We start from the raw sequence: 11,870 nt of genomic DNA, 5'->3' as shown, positions 1-11,870 counted from the left end.
CTGAATTGACTGGATCCAAAGACATCCCTTGCCTTAAAATTACCCTTGCCAGGGTTGTGTTTTTCGTAACATGACTAATACATTATAACTAAATTCCACTGTACAATGATGTAACCTCACAGGAATGAACAAGGAACTCCATCTTTGTCATTGCCCCACAAAATGTTGTATTGTGTGAAAGCACTGGACTTGGAAGTCAGGAAGGACCTAGGTTCAAAGATAGTGGAATGATTGCTTGATTTGTGTCTGAATCTTAACTCTGCTGCTCTTAGTGCTTATGTGATCTTGGGTAACACATCTCACTCCTCTGAGTCAGATGAGATGATCTCCAAGATCCCTTGCTGCTCTGAATCCTTTAATCCCATAAATTAGTGGTTCCCAAACTTTTTTGGCCTATTGCCCCCTTTACAGAAAAAATGTTACTTAGCCCCCTGGAAATTAATTTTTTTTAAATTTTAATAGCAATTAATAGGAAAGATAAATGAACCTGTGGCCATCACCAGCTCCCTGGATTGCTGCATCACCCACCAAGGGGCAGTGGCACCCACTTTGGGAATCACTGCCATAAATCATGACAGTGGCTTTGTGTACCAAGTCAAGTCATGCTACCTCTCTGAGCCTCAGTTGTTCAGGTATAAAATAGGAATAATAATACACCACCTACCTAGTAGAGTTGCTGTTAGGAAAGCACTGTATATCACTTTATATCATATCATACCATTATGTAAATATGAATTAGTAACACTGTTGTTATGGTTCCAGTGGAATTGGCTCCTCTTGTAATAACGTTTCACTTAAATGTTGTTTTTCAAAGTCAATTTAAGATGTCAAGTATGTCATTATTTTAAAAAAATATTTTTAAATTTTATTTTTAATTTTTCCCCATGTTTACATGATTCATGTTTCCTTCCTCCCCTCATCCCTCCTCTCTCCAGGAGCTGACAAGCAATTCCAATGGTGAATACATACATGCATACATACATACATCTATATACACATACATATATTATCACTTGAACCCATTTCCATATTATTCATTTTTGTAAAAGAGTAATCCTTTAAAACCCAAACCGCAAATCACATACCCATATAAACAAGAGATAAATCACATGTTTTCTTCTGAATTTCTGCTCCCAAAGTTCTTCCTCAAGCTGTGAATAGCATCTTTCTCATCAGTCCCATAGAATTGCCCTGGATCATTGCATTGCTATTAGTACCAGTCAATTACCTTTGATTATACCATAGTGTTGCAATTTCTATGTAAAAAGTATGTCATTATTGAGAGAAAAAACAAACAAACAAACTCAAAATCTCATGAGGTCAGTGAGTATGAGGTCAGTGGTATCATTTCGGTAAGTTGAGACATTTCATTCTATTTTTAAAATTATAATCAATTTATTCATCCAGTAATTCATCAAATATTTATTAAGCTGCTATTATATGCAATTCACTGTGCTTAAATACAAAGACAAAAATGAAATAATTCCTGCCTTCAAGGGGTTTATATTCTGGGGAGGAGTATTATGTGTATATGTCAGTAAATAAATGTAATTTATTTAAAAGTAAACAAAAGTGATTTCGAGAAGGTTGGAACAGTAACAATAGGATGGAGTGGGCAGGATTCAGGAAAGCTCTTCTGTTGGAGACAACTCCTGAAAGAAGGTTAGGCTTCTCTTAGGCAGAAGTGAAAAGTGGATGAATTTTTAAAAAATCACTGAATCTCAAATTTAGAGATTAGAAGTGTCTTAGAGGCCATATCATCTAGTGTTCTCATTTTATAGCTGAGGATACTCCCAGAGATGGCAGAGAGGAGCACTCAGAGATAATGGGTGACTTGCCCAAGGTCACACAGTAGAAAGATGGGATTAGTGTTGGTTGGTAGACTTTAGGGTTGTCTTGTTGACTTTTTCTTTGTAAATATAAAACCAGCTTTTCCATTCTCTGGTCAAAGTGAATTGAAATACATAAGAGTTTGTTGCTCCGAGTTGTTTTTCAGTCATGTCAGAATCTTCATGACCCCACTTAAGGTTTTATTGACAAAGACATTGGAGTAGTTTGATGTTTGCTTCTCTAGCTCATTTTACAGATGAGAAATCTAAGGCAAATAGGGTCAAGGAACACACAGCTAGTAAGTGTCTGGGGCCAGATTTGAATTCAGGTCCTCTTAATTCCATACTCAGCACTCAATCCACTGAGCCACCTAGTTACACTTAGACTTTGCTATTGTCTATATTTTATCTCAAAGCTGAAAAAAAGCCTAAAAAATAATTTTGTCCTTAAAAAATCAAGAGAACATCTTTACAGTTGGATGTTTGGCTTCATGTAGTCCATAATTTTGGCATTTTAAAATGAGATTTTTTGTTATTGAAGCATTTGATATCATAGAGATGGCAACTGTCTTCCCCCCATAGTGACTTGTTCTTTGATTCAAGGAAGCTTATATGCTTCTAGTCCCCATTTTCTGATATGACATTTCTGGGCTGTTAAATGGAATAGCTGGGAGGGGAGACTGGCGGAAAAATACTTGACCTTTGATTTCTTTCCTTCAGGATGTGTGACAGAAATAGTGGCAGGCGACTCCGGCAATGGCTGATCGAACAGATTGACAGTAATATGTATCCTGGGCTCATCTGGGAAAATGAGGAGAAAAGCATGTTTCGGATCCCTTGGAAACATGCTGGCAAGCAAGATTATAATCAGGAGGTTGATGCTTCCATTTTCAAGGTATGGAGAGACGTTTCTTTCCTAAGAAGTCTGCCTGAACTGTGATTGCTTCTCAATTTAGTGGGCAGTTAAAATCTTTAACAATTAACTTTCCTTCAATCCTTGATTTTTCTAGTTGCTTTAAACTGAATCCAGAAACTCAGAAACAATATTTTCTCCTATGTCCTTCACATTCCCTAGTGTGTCTGTGGCATATATTTTGAGGCCAAGGATCTAACATTTCATGGATATGTTAGTGTTCTCTCTACAAGTGCAGATGGAGATCCATCCTTGTTTTTCCCTCTCATATGATGGTTGTTTGTATATTTATCCCCAAAATCTTCATAGAGAACCCATCCGACATGCTAGAAGTTTTCCTTTGGCTCTTTTCATATTTCATACATGCATTTGCTGTCCTTTGTTCCTGACCTTTGAACAATCTGCTGCTTTCCCAATTATTCATGCCATTAACAAAAAAAATCACTGAGAAATATTTCTTGATTCCTAACCTAAAATCCTATACCATACATTTGAATTATTTCAGCACTAGCTAAAAATGCCAGACAAGTTCTAAACTTTTGGTTTCTTCACTGAGTCATTCCTTCAACAGATATGTATTACAGCACCTACTAAGTGTAAGAAAAGCAATGTGACTCAATAATAATTTTGCTAGCATTTAGAAAGAGCTTAAGATATGTAAGGTGCTTTTTAAACATTGGTCATTTCAACCTCACAACAACCCTGGGAGTCAGGTGCTATTTTTGTCACCATTTTACAACTGAGAAAACTGATAAAGATGGTGGTCAAATGACTTGCCGCGAGCCACAAAGCTAGTAAATGTCTAAGACTGGATTGGAACTCAAGTTTTCCTGACCATCTATCTGCCTGGCTTAGTACGATCCATGCTAGAGCAGGGTCTCTTGTCTGGTCTCCGACATATACTGGGTGGGTGACCCTCGTCTTTTAATTTAATTTCTTCTTCTTCTTCTTCTTCTTCTTCTTCTTCTTCTTCTTCTTCTTCTTCTTCTTCTTCTTCTTCTTCTTCTTCTTCTTCTTCTTCTTCTTCTTCTTCAACTTATTAACTTGTTGAATAGCTATGAATCTGTATTGATAGAAAGAATTTACTCACCTAGGAGATCCCCACATAAATACAAATCATTTCTTGGGGGAGAAAAGGACAATATCTTGTATTAGATTCAGTCTCAGATACCAAAGATGGATGAGACATGGGCCCTTGTACTTAACAGAACCTATTATCCAAAGTTCTTGAAACAGATTGCATTCTCTGATTCACAAGATCATGAGATTTAAGTTCTTGATTAAAATTTCTTATTTTAAATCAATAATGCCCATCCACATTTATTTAGTGCTTTAGAGTTTATTAGATGATTTTCTTACATGACATTATGTGTATTTCACAACTACTCTGGGAAATAGTTACTGCAAATATTATTCCCATTCTACAGACAAAGACATGGAGTCTCATGGAGGTTAAGCCATATTCTTAAGGCTTCATGGCTTTATAAATGGTAGTTTTGAAACTTAAATACAATTCATATGACAGCAAGTGCCAGGCTCTGTTATGCTGAATAATGATTAATGGAAACATGTAGGGTCGATCTGTGTGCTTTTACCATTTTGTTGGCATAATAAAATTTAAAATCACTTTAAAATGTTTATTATAGTATTTTGTAGCATTTATATACCTTTTATATAATATTTAAGGGTTTCTAAATTGCTACTCTCATTGCTAGCCTGGGAGGCAAGGATTATGAGTATTTCTGTCCCCATTGACTCTACCCAAGAAAACATAGGTAGCAAGGGACAGAGTCAGATTAGGAAGCCAGGACCTCTGACTCTCTTTGCTCCTCCCATCATTCCTTTGGTAACTTAGACTCCCATGGGTGCCATGATTTCCCTGGTCTCTGCCATTGTCACCCTGTGAACCATACCACACTCCCCTACCACTGTATTGCAGATTAAGAGATAGGACCCAGAACCTTTTGGCCAGTGTTGGAGGATTCCTTGAACCCCAGGACAGAGGAATGAGAATGATAATATAACATAGCCTCTTGAAGTCAGATGGGGAAAACGGGGCACAGAGAATTTAAATGACTTGTGTTTAGAGCACATACCAAATGGAAGTGAAGTGGGTATAGAATCCAGTCAGTTCTTCTAATTCTCAAGTTTCTGCCGCCACATATTTCCTAATCAAATTCCTCTAATACAAGGGATCTTAACCTCTTTTGTGTGTCCTAGACCTTTTTTGGCAGCAGACTGGCGTGAAAGTAATTTTGATACTCCTACTCTATTTAATCACTATTTCCCTAGTTTGTATTGATTTTAGGGGATCAGTGATCAATGTTTTTTAAAAAAATCCTTGCCTTCTCTCTTAGAGTCAATACATGCTGCTCTTCTTGAAAAACGATACCTGCCCAATTCTACTCTGTCGTTCACAAATGTTATTGTATTATTTCATTGTGAATCTAAATTGAAAAGATAATGTTTAGTTGTAGTTATTTGCTTAGTGTAGCAATAGAATTTTCCAGAACTGCAAAATATAAATAGGCTGATTATGTAAAAATCATGCTTTTGCTTTCATTATATAGTTCACTTTTTTGTTATTTAAATCATATCCATGTCCATCTGTCAGGTCTATTTTGAACTTCAGCTAAGTGGTTGTTAATTAAGATGAAAACAAATCCATTAATTTGAAAAAAAATACATAGAATCGATTCTAAGGCAGAAGAGCAGTAAGGGCTAGGCAATGGGGGTTAAGTGACTTGCCCAGGGTCCCCCAGCTGGGGAGTGCCTGAGGCCAGATTTGAACTCAGGATCTCCCATTTCTAGGTTGGCTCTCAATCCACTGAGCCACCCAGCTGCCCCCTCGATGTTAGATTAAAAAAAAGTTAAGATTGGTAGATGATAGGTATATTGCACATGTATTGGTGGTTATTACATTACTATCGATTCTAATACAGAAGGCAAAATCATATAAATGATAAGGCCTATTATAGATTATAAAGCATAAGTATATGATTGTCTGTTATGCTACATTATCCCTGATTTGTTATTGCTTCATCAACACTCCTCATCCTTATGAGTCATTGTGATTACTCCCTTTTGACACTGGTGAAGACCCCTTCTTGGAAGAGTATTTTTATATGCAGAAAATAAAATATGAAGGATTACAAAAGAGACTAACCATATGGAAATACTAAATATTAAATAACAATAAATTAAATCTTTAATATTTAATGAATTATAATGAACATAGAACATATGATATAATCATAATAGCTAGCAGTTAAGCACCATTTCAAGGCTCGTCATCCTTAGCTAGCATGTCAGGAGCAGTGTGGAAGAGAAAGAGCCCTGAATTTGGAGTCAGAGGACCCAGGTTCAAATCTCAGCTCATCTAAAGACTCCCTGTTTAAATGTAAGTTCATCCACTCTCTGGACTTTAGTTGTCCATCTGTGAAATGGCTTTCTAAAGACCCTTTCCAGCTCTAAAGCCAATGATTCTTGATCAGCTGAAGTTTCTATTGATTCTGATCATTTAACTCTGACATACTAGCTAAGGATGACATCCATGACCTCCACATTTCTTGCTTTCCCACCATCATATGCTCAGCTCCACAGAGACTAAACCTCTGGTGGTCCAGTATAGAGTTCTCCTAAGATAAATGTTAATTGTGACTGAGCCCTACTAGATTGCAAGCTCCACGAATGCAGTGACCTCATCCTATTTATGCTTTTGAACGCTTCCAGTGCTGAGCATTTGGAGATGTTGAATAAATGTGTCTTGAATGAATTTAGAAAAGTCTATTTCATATATATGATTTCACGGAACCCTCAGGGTTCTATCGTAGTTTTTCCTTTGTTTCTGAAGAGGCCCGATGACATCATGGAGTGATGTCCCCTTGGAGCTTGGTTAGACCCTCAGGATAACCCTTTGATGGAGGGAGTTTAAGTATTATTGTTTTAGTTTTATAGCTGAGCTTACTGAGGACCAGAAAGGAGAGGGATCGTTGCTGTCTTTTAGCTCCAAATTCTACATTCCCTCATCTCCCTCGGCTTTGGTTTTCCCATCTGTAAAATGAGGAGACTGAACTAGGTGATCTTGAAATTCCTTTCCCCCTCTAAATGTGTAGACAACATTATGTTCCTGCAGTTGGAGGACCTGGTTTCTACTGTCTCCTCTAATTCATACTACCAGCGTGACCTTGAACTAGTCCATGAAACTCCCCAAGCCTTGGTTTCCTTATCTATAAAATGAGGTACTTGGACCAGATGACCCCTGAGATCTCTTCCAGCTCTAATTCTGGTCCTACCCTATCATTTTACAGATGAGGAAACTGAGGCCCAGAGAGGAAAAGTAACTTCATAGAGCTACAATGAATAGAGCTCTGGATTCGGAATCAGGAAGATCTGAATTCAGATGTAATCTCAGACACTAGTTGTGTGACCCTGGGCAAGCCTATCTGCCTCAGTTTCAATATCTGTAAAATAGGGATAAAAGGAAGTCTTACCTCCCAGGGTTGTTGTGACGATAAAATCTCATTTTACAGATGGGAAAACTAAAGCCTAGGGAGATGAAGGAATATAGAATTTGGAGCCAAAGTTCTTTGGAAACCTTTGAGTGCTATGTAAATGCTCTTAGTGTTGTTTTTATTATTATTAGTGATAGTGATAGACCCAGGAGTTGGATTGAGGTCCCCTGTTGCCTCATCTATTGCTTTTCCCACTATTCAATGCTGCCTTCAAAGCCAGAACTCAGAGGGTAATCAGAGGAGAGAATTCTGGCCTTTAACCTTAAACTTCCTTGTTGCATCTGTTTATTAAATGATGCCAGCACTACTGAGAACACAGCTGTATGTCAGAAGGGATACTGTAGTACAGACGGGTATTGAGAAATAGTTCTGGTCTGTCCCAGACTCCATGGAGTGCCCTGTCCTACATATGCAGCCAAGCTAGGACAGGTGTCTTTGCTTCTCTAGTTCTGTTTTCAACTCAGTAAAGTGAGGGCTCAGAGGGTCTCAAGGGTTCCTTCTAGCACCAGGATCACTTTTTTTAACCCTTACCTTCCATCTTAGAATCAATATAGGGTCTTGGTTCTAAGGTAGAAAGCAGTAAGGGCCAGGCAATGGGGGTCAAGTGACTTGCCCAGGGTTACATAGCTAGGAAGTATCTGAGGTCACATTTGAACCCAGGACTTCCCATTTCCAGACCTGACTCTCAATCCACTGAGTCATCCAGCTGCTCCCATCTAGGATCACTTTTAGATATGGTGGCCATACTGTCAAATTCTCTAGATGAAAAGTAAAAAATCTAGACAAATATGGAGGTTTGGTCTCCACAATGTGATGAGAAGTGTAGAAGTGGGCAAAGATCTTGAGGCATGGACATGGACCAGCAGCCAGTTGGTCCAGACCTCCAAACAAAGATGGAACTCTGTTTCTCAGAAGCCGTCTGTCTGTTTATGTTGTGATTATGAAGGCATAGAATATGTCAAGTAAACTTTGTTTAAAACAAAATTCCCCCATTCACACTTCAGTTGCCTTTCGTCTCTATTGTGGGATTTTTTGGTTCATGGTCGTCCTAATCTGGAGAGTTGGGGAGGTCAAAAAATAGAGGCTTCCCAAAAGCAAGAGAAGAGAAGAAAAAATTCATTGTCTTTTTAAAAATGGAGCCTGGGGGTGGTGGTGTAGAAAGCCATAAATGCAAAACACGTTTTGTTTAAAAATAGCAGGGATCAGATGTCTAAAATTAAGATTATTTGCATAAAGCCCTTTACATACTAAGTTGTAGCAAGGGTCTGATTTTTTAAAAAAATTGAAAAAGGTTAAAAAAAAAAACCTCTCATGAACTCCAGTAACTTCCTCTTTCAACTCCTTAACCTCAAGGGGATTAGGCCCTTTGGTAAAGGGAGAGTCTTTATTTCTAAAAAATTTAAAAATATACCCTTACCTTCTTTCCTAACAACAACTCTATGATAAAAGGGAAAGGGCTAGGAAATGGGGGTCAAGTGACTTGCCCAGGGTCACACAGAAGTGTCTGAGGACAGATTTGAACCCAGGACTGCTCTTCAAGACTGTGATGTTAATGACTCTTTCAGCCTTTATGATTGTTAAATGAAATCAGTTTTGATGTACAGTAGTGAGAAGTTCATGGGTTTAGATCAAAGGATCTTAAAGGTTCAAGTTCCACCTTGGATGCTTTCTTGCCTGTATGACTTTGGATAGGGTATCATGGGAGTAGTGGATAAGAGAGCTAGATTTGAAGTCAGAAAGACCTTAGTCTAAATCCTGCTTCAGATACTTATTAGCTGTATGACTCTGAGCAAGTCCTTTCATCTCTAAGGGACTCAGTTTCCTCATTTGTAGAATAAAGGGGTTGGATTGGTCTTTAAGGTCTCTTCCAGGTCTAAATTTATGATTCAAAGTCCTTAAGCTCTCAGTTTCTCTATCTGTAAAATGAAGGAGTTTGACCAGATGGATTCTGAAGTCTCTTCCAGCTCTAAATCTATGATTCTAAATTCCTGAGCCCTCAGTTTCTCTATCTGTAAAATGAAAGGGTCTGACTAAATGGACTCTGAAGTCTCTTCCAGCTCCAAGTATGATTCTAGTCTTCTAGGACTCATTCCCTCAAATGTAAAATGAGAGGATGAGACTAGATGACCTCTGACATCCCTTTCAGCTTTAAATCCATGATGACTGTGTGACTAGATCATCTGGTTCAATTGCAGAGGAAAGTTTTCATGTAATAGAAAGAACCTTAGCCTGGGAGCCAGGAAACCTGGGTTCCTAGTGCTAGCTCTGTCATTAGTAGGTCTGGGACATTGGCAAAGTCACTCCCCCTACCTCCATGGGCTTTTGTTTCCTCGAGTAAAATGGTAGGAGAGAGAGAGAGCTGTCCACGATTTCCACCAGCACGTTGGAACATGTTGGGTTGGCGTTTTCATGGCAGCCACTCTTGGATTATCTCATAATTGGGCTGTATACTGAATGCCTTTTCTTTTTCTTTTAGGCCTGGGCAGTTTTTAAAGGAAAGTTTAAAGAAGGGGACAAGGCTGAACCAGCCACTTGGAAGACGAGGTTACGCTGTGCGTTGAACAAGAGCCCAGATTTTGAGGAGGTGACAGACCGATCCCAACTGGACATTTCTGAGCCATACAAAGTTTACCGCATTGTTCCTGAAGAAGAGCAAAAATGTAACTATCCTTCTGGCACGAAAGCATGCAAAAGCCAGTTTTATTGTTTTTTATTCTTGTTTTTTTTTTTTTTTTTTGCTCCAATTGTTTTATTGCTCCAATTAATAACAATGAGGATGATGATGCTACCTAACATTTATGTTTGCAAAGTGCTTTACATAAGTCTTCTCTTTCCATCCTTCAGGAACCCTAAGGGGTAGTTGCTATTGTTAACCCTTTTATATAGCTGAAGAAACTGGGATAGATAAAGTTACATGATTTGCCCATGGTCACACAATGAGTAAGGGTTAGGGGTTGGATTTGAACTAGAAGAAGCTATTTCTTGTTCCCAGGGGGAATTTTGAAAATTGCAAAGAATGGAATGTGGTAGAAAGAGCTGTGTGGCCATCGCAACCAGCTTGGTCATCTTTGTAATAAGACTTTCCAATCTGTTGGTAGATTCTAATTCCTTGGGGGTGACTGGACCAGACAGAGGATCCCTAAGGTCTTGCTAGTTCTAAAATTCCATTAAAAAATTTGAGAATTGAGTAAAACATTTAACAAAAGGAAATTACTTTTCAGGATGACTCATATGGCATAATAGACTAGAAATATTCTCCCAGAGACTCATCGCCAATTCTGCCTACAGGAAATAGATTATAAAATATATATTTAGAGGGGCAGCTAGCACAGTGGATAGAGTGGAGTTAGGAGTACCTGGGTTCAAATCTGGCTTCAGATACTTCCTAGCTGTGTGACCCTGGGCAAGTCACTTAAACCTGATTGCCTATCCTTTGTTGCTTTTTAGTCTTAGAATTGATCATATGACAGAAGGTTAGGGTTAAAAAAATACATTTAAGATAGCATGTGAGCTCTGGGTCTAGAGCTAGGCCTTTTATTCATGTGCAGTAATCAGTGATGACTTGGTCGAGGAGAAACAATACATGGATCTCTCCTGGCATTACAGACTCTACTGCCTCTAAATTCTAAGAAGCAGCCCTAATTGCATCCACTTGCAAGGACTTCTGAACAACTTTGTGAAACTGCCTTTTTGGTTACAAGAATTTAGCAGACTGACCACTGGTTCAGGAGTCAGAGGACCTGGGTTAGAATTCTAACTTTGCTACTCCCAGTGTGATCTCGGGAAAATCATTTAGCATCTTTGAAGCTCACTTTCCTCATCTGTAAAAAACACTAGATCAGAGATTCTTAATCTGGAGTCCATGACCTTGTTTTTAAAAAATATTTCCATAAAAGAATTTTAATATAACTGACTTCCCTTGTCATCGTAAGTATTTTATTTTTATGTATTTAAAAAGTCATGCTTCTGAAAAGGAGTCCAAAGGCTTACCAGATCATTCATTGCCAAAGGAGTCTATGACTTAAAAAAGGTTAAGAACTTCTGAACTAAATGATCTCTAAGGACTCTTCCAGCTCCAAAAAGGACATGACAACAGTCAAAAAATCCCTGGACTTATATTCTGGGCTGAAGTCATTTCTTACTAATAGCACAATCTTAACCAAATCATTTGACCTCTTAGCCACCAGTTTCCTGGTCTATCAAATAGGGATACTGTAGACTTATGCTTCCTATTTCACAGGGTTGTTATGAGGAAATCACTTTGTAAGCAGTAAAAGGCTATAGAAATACAAACTATTTTTAATGGGGGGTGGGGGGGAACATCATTCTGACTTTCTGAGGCTTGCAAATGTCTACAGAGTGGCTGTATAAACAGCATGGCTCCGGAAATGTAAAAAAGTACCCTGCTTAAAAAAAAGAAGGCAGATTTAGGTTATCTAGGGTAAGGAAATGAATCATTTGAATATGGTCCAAACAACCAAACTTTCTTCCCTGCTTAAGCATTTTGCAAGCCTTGCCCTTGCTTTTGTAAACTTCCCAGAATTTCATACTTATGGAAAAAAGTGATGGGAGGGATCAGAGAATCTAATGGGGAGAATTTCCCTGATTCCACCC

General features: G+C 38.3%; 1 protein-coding gene across 2 annotated transcripts in view; it reads left to right on the top strand.

The window, feature by feature from the left end:
* The first annotated feature begins 2,550 nt into the window (after positions 1–2,550).
* Positions 2,551–11,870, top strand: part of IRF8 (interferon regulatory factor 8) — a 29,388-nt gene continuing 20,068 nt past the window's right edge. For both annotated transcript variants that reach the window (XM_044660545.1, XM_044660546.1), the window contains exons 1-2: positions 2,551–2,724; positions 9,733–9,916. In XM_044660545.1, coding sequence (XP_044516480.1) covers positions 2,551–2,724; positions 9,733–9,916 — 358 coding nt within the window. The remainder of the gene's footprint in view (positions 2,725–9,732; positions 9,917–11,870) is intronic.

The sequence above is a fragment of the Gracilinanus agilis genome, chromosome 2 (assembly GCF_016433145.1).
Source record: "Gracilinanus agilis isolate LMUSP501 chromosome 2, AgileGrace, whole genome shotgun sequence".
In the NCBI taxonomy this organism is placed as follows: domain Eukaryota; kingdom Metazoa; phylum Chordata; class Mammalia; order Didelphimorphia; family Didelphidae; genus Gracilinanus; species Gracilinanus agilis.
Note: the sequence above shows the minus strand (reverse complement) of the source record. Positions and strands in the feature narration are given on the sequence as shown.